The 21,935-nt window shown below is 26.9% G+C and overlaps 1 protein-coding gene across 2 annotated transcripts in view; it reads left to right on the plus strand.

Moving 5' to 3' along the window:
* Positions 1–650: 650 nt before the first annotated feature.
* Positions 651–21,935, plus strand: part of LOC135133639 (uncharacterized) — a 33,506-nt gene continuing 12,221 nt past the window's right edge. The window contains exons 1-6 of one of the 2 annotated variants that reach the window (XM_064062093.1): positions 651–819; positions 12,985–13,057; positions 13,116–13,309; positions 13,360–13,569; positions 13,619–13,777; positions 13,830–13,948. In XM_064062093.1, the coding sequence (XP_063918163.1) occupies positions 666–819; positions 12,985–13,057; positions 13,116–13,309; positions 13,360–13,569; positions 13,619–13,777; positions 13,830–13,948 (909 nt within the window). In that variant the 5' untranslated portion in view covers positions 651–665. Of the gene's footprint in view, positions 820–12,702; positions 12,791–12,984; positions 13,058–13,115; positions 13,310–13,359; positions 13,570–13,618; positions 13,778–13,829; positions 13,949–21,935 lie in introns of those variants that run through there. The other variant, XM_064062094.1, reaches the window with a different exon arrangement.

A 21,935-nucleotide genomic window follows, 5' to 3' on the forward strand; every position in this document is an offset into this window, starting at 1 on the left:
ATTATCTGTCTAATAAAAATCGTGACGGCAGACAGACAGACGGACAGACAGGCGGAAACGGAAGACTTATTTCTTCGTACTCTAGGGGTCATGAAAAGTCGAACGTACTTACTTGAATGAGTACTCTCCAAGCCGCATTGTCGTTATCATACCGTACGACGTAGACATCTTGTGGACTCCGAGACCTTCCAACTCCAAGCCAAAGATAGCCAAAACGACGAACCTCTGTAACGAATTCCAACCTTGTGATGAAACTCATTATGCAAACACCGCTTTATTCGGATGAGACCATTACGTAAGAAAATTTACTCAACAGATTTTTGAACTAATAACACCCATCGAAAAAATTACCACCGTGTGCATTACGATGATTGGAAGGTGATAAACTGATAAAAGAATATGACCATGCGGAATTCAGTAAAACCCAAACTATTACAAAAGTCTTTATTATTTACACAGTCTCAGATGGCAAAAAAAGGCGGGGTTAACCCAAGCCGCCCCCGATGAGCGACGCCTGCGCCGCCGACGGGATCCCCAGTTTCTTCACTCCCGCGGACGCCGGGATGTGCTCGCCCTCCGGCTGGAAGCCGTTCTCGTCGGCGATGTACACCACAGTGTAGGTCACCCCGTCAGGACCCACGTAGGAGTAGGACCCCTTCATCACGATGGTTTCGCCTTCCTGGTCCACGCTTCTCAGTTCCCCGGTCTGTTCGTGCCTGAAGCCGTCGCTGGTCTCCACGCTGAAAGTGAAAGGTCAATGGCGTGATTCGGGGCAAAGAAAGTGTGCTAAGTTCGGGAAAAACTGGAAATTTGATTTGAGTATGTACACTAGAACTAGAATTTTTTTAGTATGAAAAACTTGCTTCTACGATTTGGCTTGTGGTAGTGAAGATGGAGTAAAATTTATTTGGAAATCGATACCAATTTGTAATCTTAAAAATTTTATGGTTATAGTTTGATTTTTATTGGCTTCCACTTATGAAATTACTTCATCTGTTAATGTCATGTTGCACATTTGCACTCAAGATTTAAGTAATACTTCTGTTAGGAAATTATAACAAGAGTTGCATTTTTCTTAATGCAAATTAAAAATAAAATACAAGTGGTTGACAAGTGAACATAGCACCACACAACTAGAAAAAGTCTAACTCCGACTTACTTGAACGAGTACCCTCCGAACCCTCCATTGTCGTTGTCGTACCGGACGATGTAGGCATCTTGAGGATTTTGGGGCCTTCCAGCCACAAAGCCAAAGATGGCCAAAGCGATAAGCGTCTGGAACGAAATCGAAACTCATTATATAAACATTACTTCATTCAGATGCGACCATTATGTAACAAATTTACCCAACAGATTTGTGAACTAATAACAATTATTATTAAATCCCGAACAATAAGACCACCCACCCACACTCCGAACGAACAAAACCGTACTCACCGTCTTCATTATGATGATGAGATGGTGATGAGAGAATATGCATTAGATCCAACGTATAACGTTCTATATATACCTACGCCATCCCCACATCGCCCCCCTAATTCATCCACAAATTTTGTGACAATAACTGTTATGGAACATCGTTGCACCACGAAATTAATTGCGCCAGGAATTAGTTAACCATCACCCAGAATTTGGTTTAATTTTCTCGGTTTTCGCTTTGTTTACGTTCGGAGATTTCTAGGTGAAGGTTGCTTTTTGCCTGTGGAGGTGTCGATGAGTACAGGTTTCTTGTTCTTTAGTGGCGAACTTTGCAGCAAATTAGCAATTAGCTAAAATTAATAAAGTTGTTGCTTAAGTGTAGTTTCACAATTACCGTTGTAAATAAAGAAACAGAATGTTGTGTTCTGAAGATGTGTTGACCTTTGGTCAAAATCTAGTTACGCTGTTGAAGCTTGCGGAATCGCAGTCGATTGCTTTACAAATTTGGAGTAATTTGGTCAAAATTGGGGTCTGGTTGGAGTGTTTGAACAATTGAGGTGTGTTGGAGTTTTGACTTTGCGTCCTTAAACCTAGAACGTGGAGAAGGTGTCGTGACATTTGGAATTTTTGTTTTTTTTTTTTGTGGCGGATCTCAAGAAAAAGCACTGAGTCACGTTATTGAAGCTGAACATGCGATAGATTAGTTTTTGTTGAGGTGTCACACATTTTTAATGACGGTGGAAATTAAGTACCAGAGTCTAATTTGAGTTTTAACTAGAAAAACTGGGTAAATCGACGGAAAACAAGTCTTATAAATTTGTGTTTTTATTTTGGTGAATAACAAATTAAATGTCAGACTTGTTCAATGTTAGATAAACACTTTTGAAATTTTTTTTCAGGAAAATTGTTTATGCAAAATTAGAGTGGCTGTAATCATCATCTGATTATTTAAACAATAAAGTATAAACCTGGTTTGCTTGCCGGTAATGAAAAGAAAGCTTTCTATTTGCACACACTGCATTGTTACGTGTTTGTGTATGTACACAAGTTTTGCGTAATTTTGCTCGAAAAGTTCCTAATTTTGATTCTGATACGAGGGTGTTGTGTGTTTTAATTATTTGTTTTGCGTTTATGGTCGGTGACATTTCTGGGTACTTGCACAAATTTTTTTATAGTTTGTTTTTTTGTTGTTTGACAGGTTATTGCAAATTTTGTGTTTGTTTATTTTGTTTGAGAGAATTGTGTTTATAATAGTGCGAGGGTTTATTTACTCATCCCTGGTAGAAAATAGATGACCTCATTTCAAAAAATTGTTAAATGATATTTTAAACTGACGACTCGAAATATTGCACAATTATTATGGAACAGAAAGATTAAAATAATAATTATAAAAACTGAAAAATCGAAGAATTTAAAAATTCGAAAACTGCAAATTTGAAAACGAAAACTTAAAAAAAGTTCATTTAAAAATTAAAATCAAAAAATCAGGGAAACGAGTAATGAAAAATCGAAAATTTGAAAAATGTGAAGACTGAAAAATCGAAAAATTAAAAACTAATGAAAGATGTTTAAAAATCGAAAAATGGAAAAACAAAATAATTAAAAATTCAGAAACTGAAAATTCGTGGAAATAAAAAATTGAGAAAGTGGAAAATTCAGAGAATAAAAAATAAAAAATTAAAAATTCCAAACATTTTATAAATAGAGAACTTAAAAAATCGAAAATTGGAAAAAACAAAAAATTAATCTATCAAGAAATTGACAAAATGTAGAATCGAGAAACAGTAGAAATAAAAATGTGAAAAATCTGATAATTGAAATCCAAAAATTGCAATATCGTAAAATCAAGAAAATTGACGAAATTGAAATAACGAAAAATTAAAAATCGAGAAACTGAAAAATTAAAAAGTTGAAGGATTGAAATGAAAAACAAAAAAATCAAAATTGAACAATCGAAACACTGCAACATTCCAACCTGAAAAATTGGAAATGCGAAAAAATGAAAAATCGGAAAATTGGTAAACCGAAAAAATAAAAAATTCAAAACTTTAAATAGTGACACATTGAAAAATTCGTAATTGAACATTTGAAGAAATGCAAATTGATTAATTGAAAATTCGAAAAATTAAAAATCCAGAAACTGAAAAATTAAAAAAAATCGAAAAATGGTAGAAATAAAAAGTTGAAAAATCTCATAATTAAAATCCAAAAACTGCAATATTGTACAAGCAATAAAATTGACGAAACCGAAAAATCTAAAAATTAAAATATCTGGAATGAAAAACTGAAAAATTGAAAATCGAAAAATTAAAAATCGAGAAACTGAAAAGTTGAAAATTTGAACAATTACAAGAAAGCAAAATTAAAAATTAAAAAAATGAAAAGTGTAAAAATTATAAATAAAAAAAATCGAAAAATCAAAATATTTAAAAACTAAAATTAAACAATCGAAATATTGCAATATTTCAACCTGAAAAATTGGAAATACGAAAAAAGGAAAAATCGGAAAATTGGTAAACTGAAAAAATGAAAAATTCAAAACTTTAAAGACCGAAAAATTGAAAAATTCGTAATTGGACATTTGAAGAATTGCAAATCGATTAATTGAAAATTCGAAAAATTAAAAATCCATAAACTGAAAAATTGATAAAATCGAAAAATTAAAATATCTAGAAATTAAAAATTGAAATATTAAAAAATCAGAAACTGAAAAATTGTGGAAAATCGAGAAACTGAAAAATCAGACAGTTAAAAAAACGAAAAATTAAAAATGGAGAAACTGAAACACCAATAAAATGAAAAATTAATAAATTTAAAGTTTGAACAATTAACGAAAAAAAAAATGCAATCAAAATTGAAAAACTGAAAAATTGTAAAACTGGAAATCGAAACACTGAAATGAAAATTCGAAAAATCATAAAAAATTGGAAATTTAAAACTGCAATATTGCAAAATCGGGAAACTGAAAAACTGAAAAGACGAAAAAATGAAAAATCGAAAAATTAAAGAAATTGAAAAATTGAGATGTTTAAAGATCGAAAAATGGAAAAATAAAATAATTAAAAATTCAGAAACTGAAAATTCGTGGAAAACCGGGAAACTTGAACAATCGTAAAATTTAAAAATTAAAAATTAAAAGTTATAAAATTGAGAAAGAGGAAAATCCAGAGAATAATAAACACAAAATTAAAGAATCAAAACATTTTAAACAGAAAAAATGAAAATTCGAAGTGCTGGAAAATTGAAGAATCAAGAAATTGAAAATTTGAGAAAATGTAGAATCGAAAAATAGTAGAAATATAAATTGAAAAATCTGATATTTAAAATTCTAAAATTGCAATATCGTAAAATCAAGAAAATTGACGAAATTTAAATAATGAAAAATAAAAAATCGAGACACTGAAAAATTCAAAAGTTGAAACACTGAAAAACTGAAAAATTTGTAATTGAATATTCCAAGAATTTGCAAATCGAATAATTGAAAATTCGAAAAACAACAAACGAGAAATTGAAAAATTGAAAAACTGTAAAAACGAAAAATATAAGCTTGAGAAACTGAAAAATTGAAAAAATTGAAAAATTGGAAAACTGTAAAACCGAAAAATTCCAAATCGAAAAATTGAAGAACTAAAAAATTCAAAAATCAAAAAACCGAAAAATTAAAAATTCAGAGACTGAAAAATTTTAGAAAATCGAAATATCAAACAATTGAAAAAACGAAAAATTAAAAATCGAGAAACTGAAACATTGAAAACATGAAATTTAAAAAAATTGAACCATTAACGAAAAAAAAAAAATGAAAGCAAAATTGAGAAACTGAAAAAACGAAAAATTAAAAATCGCTGAATTGAATAATTGAAAAACTGCAAAACCGTAAAATTTTAAATCGAAAATTTGAAGATTTGAAAACTAAAAAATTGAATAATTATAAAATTGAAATTTATTAAAGAATCAGTGATTGAAACATTGAAAAAATAAAAAATTAATAAATTGAAAATTTTAACGATTAAAAAAAAGATGAGATATTTTAAATCAACGACTCTAAAAACTGCAAATCGAACAATTATGGAAACGAAAGATTAATTTAATTAATAATAATAAAAACCCAAAAACCGAAAAATCGAAAAATTGAAAAATTAGAAAGTTTAAATATCGATAAACTGAAAAATTAAAATCGAAAACTAAAAAAATCGTAAATCTAAAAATTAAAAATCAAAAAATCGGGGAAATGAATAATGAAAATATTTAAAATTAAAAAGTCGAAAAATTGAAAAACCGAAAATTGAAAAAAAATGAAAAAATTCAGATGTCTGAAAATCGAAAAATGGAAAACCGCAACTGAAAAAATCAAAACATTTCAAATAGACAACTTGAAAAACGAAAAGTAGGAAAATAGAAAAATAAAAATATCAAGAAATTGAAAAATTGAAAAAATGAAAAATCGGAAAATAGTAGAAATAAGAAGTTGAAAAATCTCATAATTGAAATCCAAAAATTCCAATATTGTACAATCAGGAAACTTGATGAGACTGAAAAATCTAAAAATTAAACTATCTGGAAAGAAAAATTAAAAAGTCGAAAAATTGAAAAATGTAAAGATTGAAAAAAATGGAAAAATTCGGTTGTCTGAAAATCGAAAAATGGAAAACCGGCAAACTGAAAAAATGAAAAGATTTTAAATAGACAACTTGAAATACGAAAAGTAGGAAAATCAAAAAATTAAAATATCAAGAAATTGAAAAATTGAAAAAATGAAAAATCGAAAAATAGTAGGCACATCTTATAAGAAACGAGAAACTGAAAAGTTGAAAATTTGAAGAATTACAAGAAAAATTAAAAAATGAAAAACCAAAAAGTATAAAAATTGTAAATTGAGAAAAAAAAAACAAATCAAAATATTTAAAAATCTAAAACTGAACAATCGAATCTTATAATATTCCAACCTGAAAAATTGGAAATGCGAAAAAATTAAAAATCGGAAAATTGGTAAACCGAAAAAATAAAAAACTCAAAAAATTAAAAAATTGAAATACTAAAAATTTAAAAACTGAAAAATCCTGGAAACTCGAGAAATTGAAAAATCAGAAAATTAATAATTCTGAAAGTGGAAAATCCAAAGAATAAAAACAAAAAATTAAAAAATCAAAACATTTTAAATAGAGAACTTGAAAAATTGAAATGTTGGAAAATCAAAAAATTAATACATCAAGAAATTGGAAAATTGAAAAAATATGGTAAAATAGAAAACTAGTAGAAATAAAAAGTCGAAAACTCATAATTGAAGTTCAAAAACTGCAATATTGTACAATCAAGAAAATTGACGACATTGAAAAATCTAAAATTGAACTATCTGCAAAGAAAAATTAAAAAGTCGAAAATTTGAAAAATGTAAAGATTGAAAAATCGAAAAACCGAAAAAAATGGAAAAATTCAGATGTCTGAAAATCGAAAAATGGAAGACCGGCAAACTGAAAAAAATCAAAACATTTTAAATAGACAACTTGAAAGACGAAAAGTAGGAAAATCGAGAAATTAAAATATCAAGAAATTGAAAAATTGAAAAAATGAAAAATCGAAAAATAGTAGGTAAGTTGACACATCTTATAAAAAACGAGAAACTGAAAAGTTGAAAATTTGATCAATTACAAGAAAAATTAAAAATTGAAAACCGAAAAGTATAAAAATTGTAAATTGAAAAAAAAAGCAATAAATCAAAATATTTAAAAATCTTAAACTGAAAAATCGAATATTGCAATATTCCAACCTGAAAAATTGGAAATGCGAAAAAATGAAAAATCGGAAAATTGGTAAACCGAAAAAATAAAAAACTGAAAAAATTAAAAAAATTGAAATACTAAAAATTTAAAAACTGAAAAATCCTGGAAACTCGAGAAATTGAAAAATCAGAAACTTCATAATTAAGAAAGTGGAAAATCCAAAGAATAAAGACAAAAAATTAAAAAATCAAAACATTTTATATAGACAATATGAAAAATCGAAAAATTGGGAAATCGAAAAATTAAAATATCAAGAAATTGAAAAATTGAAAAAATGTAAAATCGGAAAATAGTAGAAATAAGAAGTTGAAAAATCTCATAGCTAAAATCCAAAAATTGCAATATTGTACAATCAAGAAAATTGACGAAACTGAAAAATCTAAAACTTAAAATATCTGGAATGGAAAATTGGAAAATTGAAAATAGAAAAAATAAAAATCGAGAAACTGAAAAGTTGAAAATTTCAACAAGTACAAGAAGCGAAATTAAAAAAAAAACTGTAAAGTCTAAAAATTATAAATTAAAAAAAATCGAAAAATCAAAATATTTTAAAAACTAAAATTGAACTTGAAACCTGAAAAATTGGAAATACGAAAAAATGAAAAATCGGAAAATTGGTAAACCGAAAAAATGATAAATTCAAAACTTTAAATACCGAAAAATTGAAAAATTCGTAATTGGACATTTGAAGAATTGCAAATCGATTAATTGAAAATTCGAAAAATGAAAAATCCAGAAACTGAAAAATTGATTAAATCGAAAAATTAAAATATCTAGAAATTGAAAAGCTGTAAAATCGAAAATTGAAGAACTGAAAAATTGAAAAATCCAAAAATTTAAAAATTGAAATATTAAAAAACCCGAAACTGAAAAATCGTGGAAAATCGAGAAACTGAAAAATCAGGCAGTTAAAAAAACGAAAAATTAAAAATGGAGAAACTGAAACACCAATAAAATGAAAAATTAATAAATTGAAAGTTTGAACACTTAACAAAAAAAAAAAATGAAATCAAAATTGAAAAACTGAAAAGTCGTAAAACTGGAAATCGAAACACTGAAATGAAAATTCGAAAAATCATAAAAAATTCGAAAATTTAAAACTGCAATATTGCAAAATCTGGAAAATGAAAAACTGAAAAGTCGAAAAAATGAAAATCGAAAAATTGAAGATATTGAAAAATTGAGATGTTTTAATATCGAAAAATGGAAAAATTAAATAATTAAAAATTGAGAAAGTGGAAAATTCAGAGAAAAAAAAAATAAAAAATTAAAAACTCAAAACATTTTATAAATAGAAAACTTAAAAAATCGAAAAAATTAGTAAAAACAAAAAATTAATCTATCAAGAAATTTAATAAATGTAGAATCGAGAAACAGTAGAAATAAAAATGTGAAAAATCTGATACTTGAAATCCAAAAATTGCAATATCGTAAAATCAAGAAAATTCACGAAATTAAAATAACGAAAAATTAAAAATCGAGAAACTGAAAAATTAGATAGTTGAAGGATTGAAATGAAAAACCGAAAAATCAAAATTGAACAATCGAAATACTGCAACATTCCAACCTGAAAAATTGGAAATGCGAAAAAATGAAAAACCGGAAAATTGGTAAACCGAAAAAATAAAAAACTCAAAACTTTAAATAGTGAAAAATTGAAAAATTCGTAATTGAACATTTGAAGAAATGCAAATTGATTAATTGAAAATTCGAAAAATTAAAAATCCAGAAAGTGGAAAATTGAAAAAAATCGAATAATCAAAATATTTAAAAACTAAAATTACACAATCGAAATATTGCAACTGAAAAATTGGAAATGCGAAAAAATGAAAAATCGGAAAATTGGTAAACCGAAAAACTGAAAAACTCAAAAAATTAAAAAATTGAAATATTAAAAATTTAGAAACTGAAAAATCCTGGAAACTCGAGAAATTAAATAATCAGAAAATTAATAATTGAGAAAGTGGAAAATCCAAAGAGAAAAACAAAAAATTAAAAAATCAAAACATTTTATATAGACAACTTGAAAAATCGAAAAGTTGGGAAATCGAAAAATTAAAATATCAAGAAATTGAAAAATTGAAAAAACATAAAATCGAAAAATTGTAGAAATAAGAAGTTGAAAAATCTCATAATTGAAATCCAAAAATTGCAATATTATACATTCAAGAAAATTGACGAAACTGAAAAATCTAAAACTTAAAATATCTGGAATGAATAATTGGAAAATTGAAAATAGAAAAATTAAAAATCGAGAAACTGAAAAGTTGAAAATTTCAACAATTACAAGAAAGCGAAATTAAAAAAAAACTGAAAAGTCTAAAAATTATAAATTGAAAAAAATCGAAAAATCAAAATATTTAAAAACTAAAATTGAACAATCGAAATATTGCAAAATTCCAACCTGAAAAATTGGAAATACGAAAAAATGAAAAATCGGAAAATTGGTAAACCGAAAAAATGAAAAATTCAAAACTTTAAATACTGAAAAATTGAAAAATGCGCAATTGGACATGTGAAGAATTGCAAATCGATTAATTGAAAATTCGAAAAATTAAAAATCTAGAAATTGAAAAATTGAACAATCCAAAAATTGAAAACTTGAAATATTAAAAAATCAGAAACTGAAAAATCGTGGACAATCGAGAAAAGTTAAAAAAACGAAAAATTAAAAATGGATAAACTGAAACACCAATAAAATGAAAAGTTAATAAATTTAAAGTCTGAACAATTAACAAAAAACGAATGAAATCAAAATAGAAAAACTGAAAAGTCGTAAAACTGGAAATCGAAACACTGAAATGAAAATTCGAAAAATCATAAAAAATTGAAAAATTTAAAACTGCAAACTGAAAAACTGAAAAGACGAAAAAATGAAAAATCGAAATATTGAAAAATGTGAAAATTGAAAAATCAAAAAATTAAAGAAATTGAAAAATTGAGATGTTTAAATATCGAAAAATGGAAAATAAAACAATTAAAAATTCCGAAACTGAAAATTCGTGGAAAACTGGAAAATTTGAACAATCGAAAAATTGAAAAAATTAAAAATTAAAAATTGAGGAAGTCGAAAATCTAGACAATAATATACAAAAATTAGAAAATGTAATAATTGTGAGAGTGGAAAATCCAAAGAATAAAAACAAAACATTAAAAAATCAAAACTTTTTAAATAGAGAAATTGAAAAATCGAAATGTTCGAAAATTAAAATATCAAGAAATGAAAATTTGAAAAACTGTAGAATCAAAAAATACTACAAATAAAATATTTCAAAATCTGATAATTAAAATACTAATATTAGAAAATCAAGAAAATTAACGAAATTGAAATAACGAAAAATTAAAAATCGAGAAACTGAAAATTGAAAATCTGGACATTTACAAAAACGAAAATTGAAAAGTCTAAACATTGCAACTCGAAAAATTGAAATGAAATATCGAAAATTAAAATATTGAAAAACTTAAAATTCAAAAATCGAAATATTGCAATATTGCAAACTGAAAAATTGGAAATTTGAAAAAATTGAAAAATTGGTAAGCCGAAAAACTGAAAAATTCAAAAGTTAAAATACTGGAAAATTGAAAAATTCGTAATTAAACATTTGAAGAATTGCAAATCAAATACCTAATTGAAAATTCGAAAAATTACAAACGAGGAATTGAAAAATCGAAAAACTGAAATAAACGAAAAATTTCAAATCGACTGAAAAGTCGTCAAATTCGAAATCGAAACATTGAAATGAAAAATCGAAAAATTATAAGATTGAAAAACTTAAAACGCAATATGGCAAAATCGAAAACCGAAAAATTGAAAAAGCAAAGAAAAAAAATTAAAATTGAACAAAATTCGAAAGTTGAAAGACGAAAAATTTAAAAATTGGTATTTGAACATTGGAAAAGTTCAGAACGAGAAACTGAAAAAACAAAAAATTATAAATCGCGAAAGTGAACAATCGAAAAACTGTAAAATCGGAAAATTTCAGGTCGAAAAATCGAAGAATTGAAAACTGAAAAACCGAAAAATTGAAGTATTAAAATTTCAGTAACCGAAACATTGAAAAAGAGAAAAAATAATAAATTGAAAAAAAAAGTGAAATCAAAACTGGGAAACTGAAAAGTAGAAAAACTGGACATCGAAACATTGCAATGAAAAACCGAAAAATCATAAAATTGGAAAACTTAAAACTACAATATTGCAAAATCGGGAAACTAAAAATTGAAAAGCAAAAAATTGAAAAAAATTCAAAAGTAGAAATAAGAAAAATTTAAAAATCGGTAATTCGAAAATTGAAAACTAGAAACTGAAAAAATTGAAAAATTAAAATATCTAGAATTTGAAAAATTGAAAAACTGTAAAATCGAAAAATTCCAAATCAACAAATTTTTCAAATCTTCAAAAAATTTTGAAGTCGAATTAAAAAAACGAAAGATTGAATATAGAAAAATGAAAAAAATCTCATCGAAATATTGAAGAAAACTGAAGAATTCCAAAATTGAAAAATTTAAAACTTAAAGCTTGAAAAAGTTCAAATTGAAAAATTGAAGAAGTGAAGAGCTGAATAATCGAAAAATTAAAAAATCAAGAGTTGAAAACAGAAAATTAAAAATTTCAAAATTCAACACTCGATAACCGAAAATTGGACATATCGTGACCTGGTTTACAGATTCAATTATTTGCTTGCGATTAAGCACCACGTGACCGACTCTACGCCAATCAGACATTGCTAAACGCCTTGCTAAATGCGTGATTAACTTAATCTCGGTAGAAAATATTGTATAAACTAATCTCGAAAAATGAAAAATTGAGAAGCCGAAAAACGAAAAATTGAAAACTCGACAAATTTTATCAATTCGTGTTTAGTCTTAAATTTATCATTTAGGACTGAACACGAAAAATTGCAAATCGAGGAATTGAAAAATCGAAAAACTGAAGAAATAAACTGAAAAATCGGAAAACTAAAAAATTCAAAAGGTGAAATCGAATAGTTGAAAGTATTGAGATTGAACACTTGTACCGCGAAAGTGAAAATTCGAAAAACTGAAAAAACAGGAAATTGAAAAATGGAGACTGAAAAACGAAAAAATTAAAATATAGAATCCAGAAATTGCAAATGGAGAAACACTGAAGAGATGAAAAATTGCAAATCAAAACAGTTCGAAAAATTGAAAAATTCCAAAGTTAAAAAATTTAAAAACTGAAAAATTTAAAAATGAACAACCTAAACATTGAATATTTTCAAATTGAACATTTGAAATCGAAAAATTGAAAAATCGGAAAATTTAAAATTAAAATAGAAAAAATGTCAACAATTGCTATAAACATAATTGTATAAAAAATTAAAGAGCCAAGTATAAGTTGTCCTTGAAAATGTTTTGGTAAATTCAATCAAATGGGGATGTCCAAATTTCAGTTAATGATAACTCGACCTTTTACAGGTTATCATTTTTACTATATAAATATGTTCTAATCTTTTTATTGTGTTGATTTTTATAATTTCGCACAAACTGCGTAGAAACGTGAGGAAGTTCGTAGCATTTCAAAATGTGGAGAGTTAAGCAATTTGTTATACAAGTTATCATTCTGTGTGTTGTAGGTAAGCGAAAAACCGAATTTGTATTATTAATATTAAGCTATTCCTACATATATCATATAGCGTAGGAAGTAAACAAATTATTTTCTATCTTGGTAAATATTAGGCTTGAAAGGTAAAACATTTCACCAAAAATATGATCATCAACTCAAAATTTTGCTAAGTAAATCTAATTTTTTTTATCTTGTTTTAAATAGTTGGTACTACCAGTGGTACTCAGCATATTAACAGCCGCTACGCCAGAGCGTTTTACCAAGGTTTAGACACCAGGTACCACTCTTCAATAAAATCATTTTCGTCATTAACTCAATCACGTATGTACTCGTAGATGTACTCTACCACCACACCCAGCTTTCGGTAAATGGACCATTTTCGACGACTCTTCTGACTTATCACCCGGACAACTAGTATCATCTAGAACCGTCCTAGAAATAAACTGTGACGAAAACTACAATCTCGACGGTGAAGACACCTCAGTTTGTCTTCGTGGAAAATGGAAGCCCTCAATTGGACGCTGCTTACGTAAATATTATAACACTTGTTTAAGTGGCTTGAACTCAAAGACTTTCTAGGAACATGTCCTCCAATCAACAGCACCTTAGCAATGACAGTAACTTGTACCTACAACGACAAAGAACTAACACCTTGTACTGGCGCTCTTGAAGGTACGATTGCCCGATTTCGATGCGCCGATTTTTACGAAGACCAAGGTTTGGAGTCTCAACCATTACGAATCTGTGCTAAGGGAGCATGGGGAAGCAATCTGCCGAAATGTGTTCCACGTGAGTACCACAAGAACGATCCATAGAATGGTGTTTATGTTGTTTTCAGGTTGTGGTAAACCAGCGTCTGCTAGACTTGCTACCTTGATCATTGGGGGTACTGTCGTCGAAAGGGGACAGTATCCGTGGCAGGTAGCAATCTACATGAAAAGAAATAAAGAGTTAATTTGTGGAGGTACTTTGCTTAACCAAAGGGTTATTTCAACTGGTAATGTTATTTAGAGAGAAAAAAAAATTAATACATGTTTATAAAATTGCAGCGGCGCATTGTATAACGGGTACTACTGGTAAACTTCAACCAAAAGAAGATTTCATTGTGGCTGTTGGCAAGTACTATCGACAATTTGATCATCATGAAGAGACGGCACAATTTTCTTCGGTATGTCTCGACACTTTTATGTTTTATTGAGTTTCTGTCTGTCTGTTTGTCTGTCTGTCATCTGTCTGCATTTTTGTTAGACAGAAAAGCTCTGAAACTACTGGATCGATTATTATTGTCAAATCTTATGTCACCAACAAAAGGATGACATCATCTCCAAAATTAGTAAATGTTATTTAAATTTTATAAAATATCATGCTCCTGCACTGGTGGTTTATGAATTCGTGTTGAGTTTCTACCCTAGACATCTAGATTTTTGGAAAGAAAATAGAAACAAAATTGTATAATAACATTTTTCAATTTAATTTTGAAATTGCAAGAACGAATGCTCTGAAAACTCGTGAACGTTTTAAGGTTATCGTAAGGATGATAAACCGTCAATCAAAATTTATTTGTCCATGACGCCTTCCCGCCGCAAAGATTGTCGATTGTTAAATTTGTACAATGTTTCCTTTACTCAATTTTCCGAATTTTGAATATTTCGACTTTCCGATGTTTCGATTTCTGTGTTTTTTAAGTTTTGATTTCTCAATTTTTCGATTTTTTGACATTTTATTTTAGGATTTTTCATTTTTTCGATTTTTTTATTTTGCAATTTTTAAATTTTTTGATTCTTTAATGTTCCAATTTTTGGAGTTTCTAAAATTTTGATTTTTAGACTTTTCGATTTTTCTACTTTTTGACTCGATTTTTCGATATTTTGTTTTTTCCATTTCTCGATTTCTCGATTTTTCGATGTTTCGGTTTGTTGGTTTCTCGATTTTTCGATTTTCAAATTTTCAATTCTTCAATTGTTGGATTTTTCGATTTCTCAGTTTTTTGATAACTCGATTTTTCGATGTATCCGTTTTGGGATGCTTCAGTTTTTCCATTATTGAATTTTTCTTCGATTTTTCAATTTTTCATTGTTTGAGTTTTGGGATTTATCAATTTTTCGATTATTCAATTTTTGATATTTTAATTTTTTGATTTCTTAAATTTTAGATTTTAGATTTCGGATTTCTCGTCTTTCTATTTTTTGATGTTCCAGATTCTCGAATTTTCTATTTTTCGATTTTCAGATTTTCAATTCTTCACTTTTTCGACTTTTCGATTTGTCGATTTTTTAGTTTTTAGATTTTTCAGTTTTTAGGTTTTTGAATTTTTCTATTTATTGACTAATCAGTTTTTCCTGATAATTTAATTTTTGATTCCTTAAATTTTAGATTTTTCGATTTCTCGATTTCTCGTTTTTTCATTTTTTTATGTTCCGGTCTTTCGTTTCCTCAATTTTTGATTTTCAGACTTTAAATTTTCAATTTTTCGACTTTTCGATTTCTCGATTTTTCAATGTATACCTATCGGTTTCTTGATTTCTCGATTTTTCGTTTTCAGATTTTCAATTCTTCAATTTTCCAACTTTTCGATTTTTCGATAATAGGTTGTTCGATGTTCCAGTTTTTCGATTATTCAATTTTTCTTCGATTTTCATCTACGTTTGACTTTTGGGATTTTTCGAGTCATCAATTTTTTTATATTTTATTTTTTTTTAATTTTCGATTTTTCGATTTCTCGATTTCTCGTATTTTAATTTTTGACCTTTCGGTTTTCCGATTTCTCGATTTTTCAATCTTCAGATTTTCAATTTTTCAATTTTTCGACCCTTCGATTTCCCGATTTCTCCATGTTTCGGCTTCTCGACTTCTCGATTTGTCGACTTGTCGATTTTCAGTTCTTCAATTTTGCGACTATTCGATTTGTCGATTTTTCGGTTTTTCGATGATTCGGTTTCGGGTTTTTTCAGTTTTTCCATTCTTCAATTTTTCTTCCATCTTTTAATTTTTCGATTTTTCAATTTTTCTATTTATCGACTGATAGATTTTTGGGATTTTCGAGTTTTGGGATTTTTAAATTTTTCGATTCTTCAATTGTTTGATAATTTAATTTTTTGATTCCTTAAATTTTAGATTTTCCGATTTCTCGATTTCTCGTCTTCTTATTTTTTGATGTTCCGGTCTCTCGTTTTCTGTATTTTTGATTTTCAGACTTTAAATCTTCAATTTTTCGACTTTTCGATATCTCGGTTTTTCAATGTATATCGGTTTCTTGATTTCTGGAGTTTTCGATTTTCAGATTTTCAATTTTTCAATTTTCCGACTTTTCGATTTTCCACTTTTTCGATAATAGGTTGTTCGATGTTCCAGTTTTGAGATTTTTCAGTTTTTCGATTCTTCAATTTTTCTTCGATTTTTCAATATTTCTATACATCTTACGTTTGACTTTAGGGATTTTTCGAGTCTTCAATTTTTTGATATTTTATTTTTTTTTAATTTTCGATTTTTCGAGTTCTCGTATTTTTATTTTTCGACCTTTTGGTTTTCCGATTTCTCGATTTTTCAATGTTCAGATTTTAAGTGTTTCAATTTTTCGACCCTTCGATTTCCCGATTTCTCCATGTTTCGGCTTCTCGACTTCTCGATTTGTCGACATGTCGATATTCCGTTCTTCAATTTTTCGACTATTCGATTTGTCGATTTTTCGGTTTTTCGATGTTTCAGTTTCGGGATTTTTCAGTTTTTCCATTCTTCATTTTTTTTTTTTCGATTTCCCAATTTTTCGATTTTTAGATTTTCAATACATCAGTTTTTCGACTTTTCGATTTTTCATTTTTCAATTTTTCGATAACTCAGTTTTTCAATGTTTCAGTTTTGGGATTTTTCAGTGTTTCCATACTTCAATTTTTTGAATTTTCAGTTTTTCAACCTTCTAAATTTTACTTTATTCGATTTATCAAATTTTTCTTTTTTTTTAAATTCCAGGTTTCCGATTTTTCAGTTTTTCGTTTTTAAAAATTGTACCTTTCTGAATTTTTCAATTTGTCAATTTTACGATTTTTTAATTTTTAATATGTATGTATTTCAATCTTTCTGTTTCTCGAATTCTCTATTTCTCGACTTCTCTGTTTTCAACGATTAAAACTTTTCGATTTCCCGATTTTTCAAGTTTTTGATTTTTCAACTTTCCGACACTTCAATTTTGGGAATCTTCCATTTTTCAATTTTCATTTTTTCGATATTTAATTTCAGATTTTTCGGTTTGTCGATTTCTCAACTGCTTGACCTTTCGATTTCTCGATTTTTTGATGTTTCGATTTTTCAATGTTTCAATTTTTCAATATTTCTATGTTTCGAATTCTCGATTTTTCCGTTTTTCGATTTTTCGATTTTTTCATTTTTCGATTCTCGATTTTTTGATATTCGAACTTTTTTGTTTCGATTTCTCGATTTTTCAGCTTTTCAATTTTTCGAATTCAATTTTTCGATTTTAAAATTTTCAATTTTTCAACTTTCTATATTTCTTTTTCTCTATATTTCGATTCTTGGAATTTTCGACTTTTTGAAATTTTGGTTTTCGAATTTTTGATTATTCTGTTTTTGATTTTCTATTTTTAGATTTTCTAATTTCCGGTTTTACAATGCTTGGATATTTGCTTTTTCGAATATTTGATTAATCGAATTTTCACTTTATTTCCTTTTCGATTTCTCAAATTTTTAATTTTTTAATTCTTTTTCTATTTTAGAATTTTCGACTTTTCAACTTTCGATATTGCGTTTTCTCTATATTTCAATTCTTGGATTTTTGGATTTTTCGAAATCTTGCCTTGGGAATTTTTGATTATTCGGTTTTTTGATTTTCGATTTATAGATTTTCGAATTTTCTGTTTTCATATTTCTTGGATTTTCGTTTTCTAGAATATTTGATTATTCGAATTTTCACCTGGTTTCCTTTCCGATTTCTCGATTTTTCAATTTTTCAATTTTTCTATTTTTCAAATTTGCTCAGTTTTTCGATTTTTCAGTTTATCCATTTTTCCATTTTAGAATTTTCTATTTTTCAACTTTCGGTATTTTGTTTTTCCTATATTTCGGTTTTTGAAATCTTGATTTTCGTATTTTTGATTTTTGTTTTTTACATTTTCGAATATTCGATTTTTCAATTTCTTGGATTTTCGTTTTTTCGAATATTTCATTCATAGAATTTTCACTCTGTTTCCTTTTCGAGTTCTAGATTTTTCAATTTTTTAATTCTTCCATTTCTCAAATTTTCTCGGTTTTTAGATTTTTCAGGTTTTCCATTTTTCGAGTTTTCGATTTTTAAATTTACTCGATTTTTTTAATTCCAATTTCTCGATTTTCAGCTTTTCCATTTTTCGACTTTAATTTTACCATTTTAAAATTTTAGATTTTTCAACTTTCGATGTTTCGTTTTCTTTAAATTTCGACTCTTGGATTTTTCGATTTTTCGAAATCTTACCTTTCGATTTTTGGTTATTCGGTTTTCTGATTTTCGATTTTTGGCTTTTCGAATTTTGTTTTCCAATTTCTTGGATTTTTGTTTTCTAGAATATTTGATTCATCGACTTTTCACCGCCTTTCCGATTTATCGATTTTTCAATTTTTCAAATTTGCTCGGTTTTTAGATTTTTCGGTTTATCCATTTTTCGATTTTAGAATTTTTGATTTTTCGGCTTTCGGTATTTTGTTTTTTCTATATTTCGGTTTTTGAATTTTTCAATTTTTCGAAATCTTGATTTTCGTATTTTTGTTTATTAGGTTTTTTGATTTTCGATTTTTACATTTTCGAATTTTCTATTTTCCAATTTCTTGGAGTTTCATTTTTTCGAATATTTCATTGATGAATTTTCACTCTGTTTCCTTTTCGAGTTCTCGATTTTTCAATTTTTTAATTCTTCCATTTCTCAAATTTTCTCGGTTTTTAGATTTTTCAGTTTATCCATTTTTCGAGTTTTCGATTTTTAGATTTACTCGATTTTTTTAATTCCAATTTCTCGATTTTTCAGCTTTTCCATTTTTCGACTTTAATTTTACCATTTTAAAATTTTAGATTTTTCAACTTTCGATGTTTCGTTTTCTTTAAATTTCGATTCTTGGATTTTTCAATTTTTCGAAATCTTACCTTTCGAATTTTTGGTTATTCGGTTTTCTGATTTACGATTTTTAGATTTTCGAATTTTGTTTTCCAATTTCTTGGATTTTCGTTTTCTAGAATATTTGATTCATCGACTTTTCACTTTGTTTCCTTTCAGATTTATAGATTTTTCAATTTTTCGATTTTCCAAATTTGCTGGGTTTTTCGATTTTTCAGCTTTTCCATTTTTCGATTTTAGAATTTTCGATTTTTCAACTTTCGATATTTCGTTTTTTCTATATTTCGTTCCTAGAATTTTCGATTTTTAGAAATTTTCACTTTCAAATTTTTTATAATTCGATTTTTTAGATTTTCGAATTTTCTGTTTTCTAATTTCTTGGATTTTCGTTTTCTAGAATATTTAATTCATCCAATTTTCACCTTGTTGCCTTTCCGATTTTTCGATTTTCCAAATTTGCTGGGTTTTTCGATTTTTCAGCTTTTCCATTTTTCGATTTTAGAATTTTCGATTTTTCAACTTTCGATATTTCGTTTTTTCTATATTTCGTTCCTAGAATTTTCGATTTTTAGAAATTTTCACTTTCAAATTTTTTATAATTCGATTTTTTAGATTTTCGAATTTTCTGTTTTCTAATTTCTTGGATTTTCGTTTTCTAGAATATTTAATTCATCCAATTTTCACCTTGTTGCCTTTCCGATTTCTCGATTTTTCAATTTTTCAATTTTTCAATTTTTCAAATTTGCTCTGTTTTTAGATTTTTCAGTTTATCCATTTTTCGATTTACAATTTTTGATTTTTTGGCTTTCGGTATTTTGTTTTTTCTATATTTCGGTTTTTAAATTTTTCAATTTTTCGATATTTTTGTTTATTCAGATTTTTGATTTTCGATTTTTACATTTTCGAATTTTCTATTTTCCAATTTCTTGGAGTTTCATTTTTTTGAATATCTCATTAATGAATTTTCACTCTGTTTCCTTTTCGAGTTCTCGATTTTTCAATATTTTAATTCTTCCATTTCTCAAATTTTCTCGGTTTTTAAATTTTTCAGTTTTTACATTTTTCGAATTTTCGATTTTTAGACTTACTCGAATTTTTTAATTCCGATTTCTCGATTTTTCAGCTTTTCCATTTTTCGACTTTAATTTTACCATTTTAAAATTTTAGATTTTTCAACTTTCGATGTTTCGTTTTCTTTAAATTCCGACTCTTGGATTTTTCGATTTTTCGAAATCTTACCTTTCGAATTTTTGGTTATTCGGTTTTCTGATTTTCGATTTTTAGATTTCCGAATTTTGTTTTCCAATTTCTTGGATTTTCGTTTCCTAGAATATTTAATTCATCGAATTTTCATCTTGTTTCCTTTCCGATTTCTCGATTTTTCAATTTTTCGATTTTTCAAACTTGCTGGGTTTTTCGGTTTTTCAGATTTTCCATTTTTCGATTTTAGAATTTTCGATTTTTCAACTTTCGATATTTCGTTCCTTGGATTTTCGATTTTTCGAAATTTTGACTTTCGAATTTTTTATTATTCGGTTTTTTGGTTTTCGATTCTTAGATTTTCGAATTTTTTGTTTTCCAATTGCTTGGATTTTCGTTTTTTCGAGTATTTGACCAATCGACATTTCACTATGTGTCCTTTTCGCTTTTTCGATTTTTCAATTTTTAAATTCTTCTATTTGTCAAATTTTCTCGGTTTTTCAATTTTTCAGTTTTTCCATTTTTAATTTTTCAATTTTTCGATTTTAGAATTTTCGACTTTTCAACTTTCCATATTGCGTTTTCTCTATATTTTGATTCTTGGATTTTTCGATTTTTCGAAATCTTGCCTATCGAATTTTTGATTATTCGGTTTTTTGATCTTCGATTTTTAGATTTTCGAATTTTCTGTTTTCCAATTTCTTGGATTTTCGTTGTCTAGAATATTTGATTGATCCAATTTTCACCTTGTTTCCTTTCCGATTTCTCGATTTTTCAATTTTTCAATTTTTCAATTTTTTCAAATTTGCTCGGTTTTTCGATTTTTCAGTTTATCCATTTTTCGATTTTAGAATTTGCGATTTTTCGACTTTCGGTATTTTGTTTTTTCTAATCTTGATTTTCGTATTTTTGATTATACGGTTTTTTGATTTTCGATTTTTACATTTTCGAATATTCTGTTTTCCAATTTCTTGGATTTTCGTTTTTTCGAATATTTCATTCATAGAATTTTCACTCTGTTTCCTTTTCGAGTTCTCGATTTTTCAATTTTTCAATTCATCTATTTCTCAAATTTTCTGGATTTTTAGATTTTTCAGTTTTTCCATTTTTCGAATTTTCGATTTTTAGACTTACTCGAATTTTTTAATTCCGATTTCTCGATTTTTCAGCTTTTCCATTTTTCGACTTTAATTTTTCCATTTTAGAATTTTAGATTTTTCAATTTGCGATGATTCGTTTTTTTTATATTTCGACTCTTGGAATTTTCGATTTTTCGAAATCTTACCTTTCGAATTTTTGGTTATTCGGTTTTTTGATTTTCGATTTTAGATTTTCGAATTTTGTTTTCCAATTTCTTGGATTTTCGTTTTCTAGAATATTTGATTCATCGAATTTTCACCTTGTTTCCTTTCAAATTTCCCGATTTTTCAATTTTTCGATTTTTCAAACTTGCTGGGTTTTTCGATTTTTCAGTTTTTCCATTTTTCGATTTTAGAATTTTCGATTTTTCAACTTTCGATATTTCGTTCCTTGGATTTTCGATTTTTCGAAATTTTGACTTTCGAATTTTTTATCATTTGGTTTTTTGGTTTTCGATTCTTAGATTTTCGAATTTTTTGTTTTCCAATTGCTTGGATTTTCGTTTTTTCGAATATTTGACTAATCAAATTTTCATTTTGTGTCCTTCGCTTTTACGATTTTTCAATTTTTAAATTCTTCTGTTTGTCAAATTTTCTTGGCTTTTCGATTTTTCAGTTTTTCCGTTTTTTAGATTTTTCAATTTTTCGATTTCAGAATTTTCTATTTTTCAACTTTCGGTATTTCATTTTTTCTATATTTCGGTTTTTGAATTTTTCGAAA

Source organism: Zophobas morio, unplaced genomic scaffold (genome assembly GCF_036711695.1).
Source record: "Zophobas morio isolate AGI-343-1 ecotype UQ-CSIRO unplaced genomic scaffold, CSIRO_AGI_Zmor_V1 ptg000022l, whole genome shotgun sequence".
Taxonomy (NCBI): Eukaryota; Metazoa; Arthropoda; class Insecta; order Coleoptera; family Tenebrionidae; genus Zophobas; species Zophobas morio.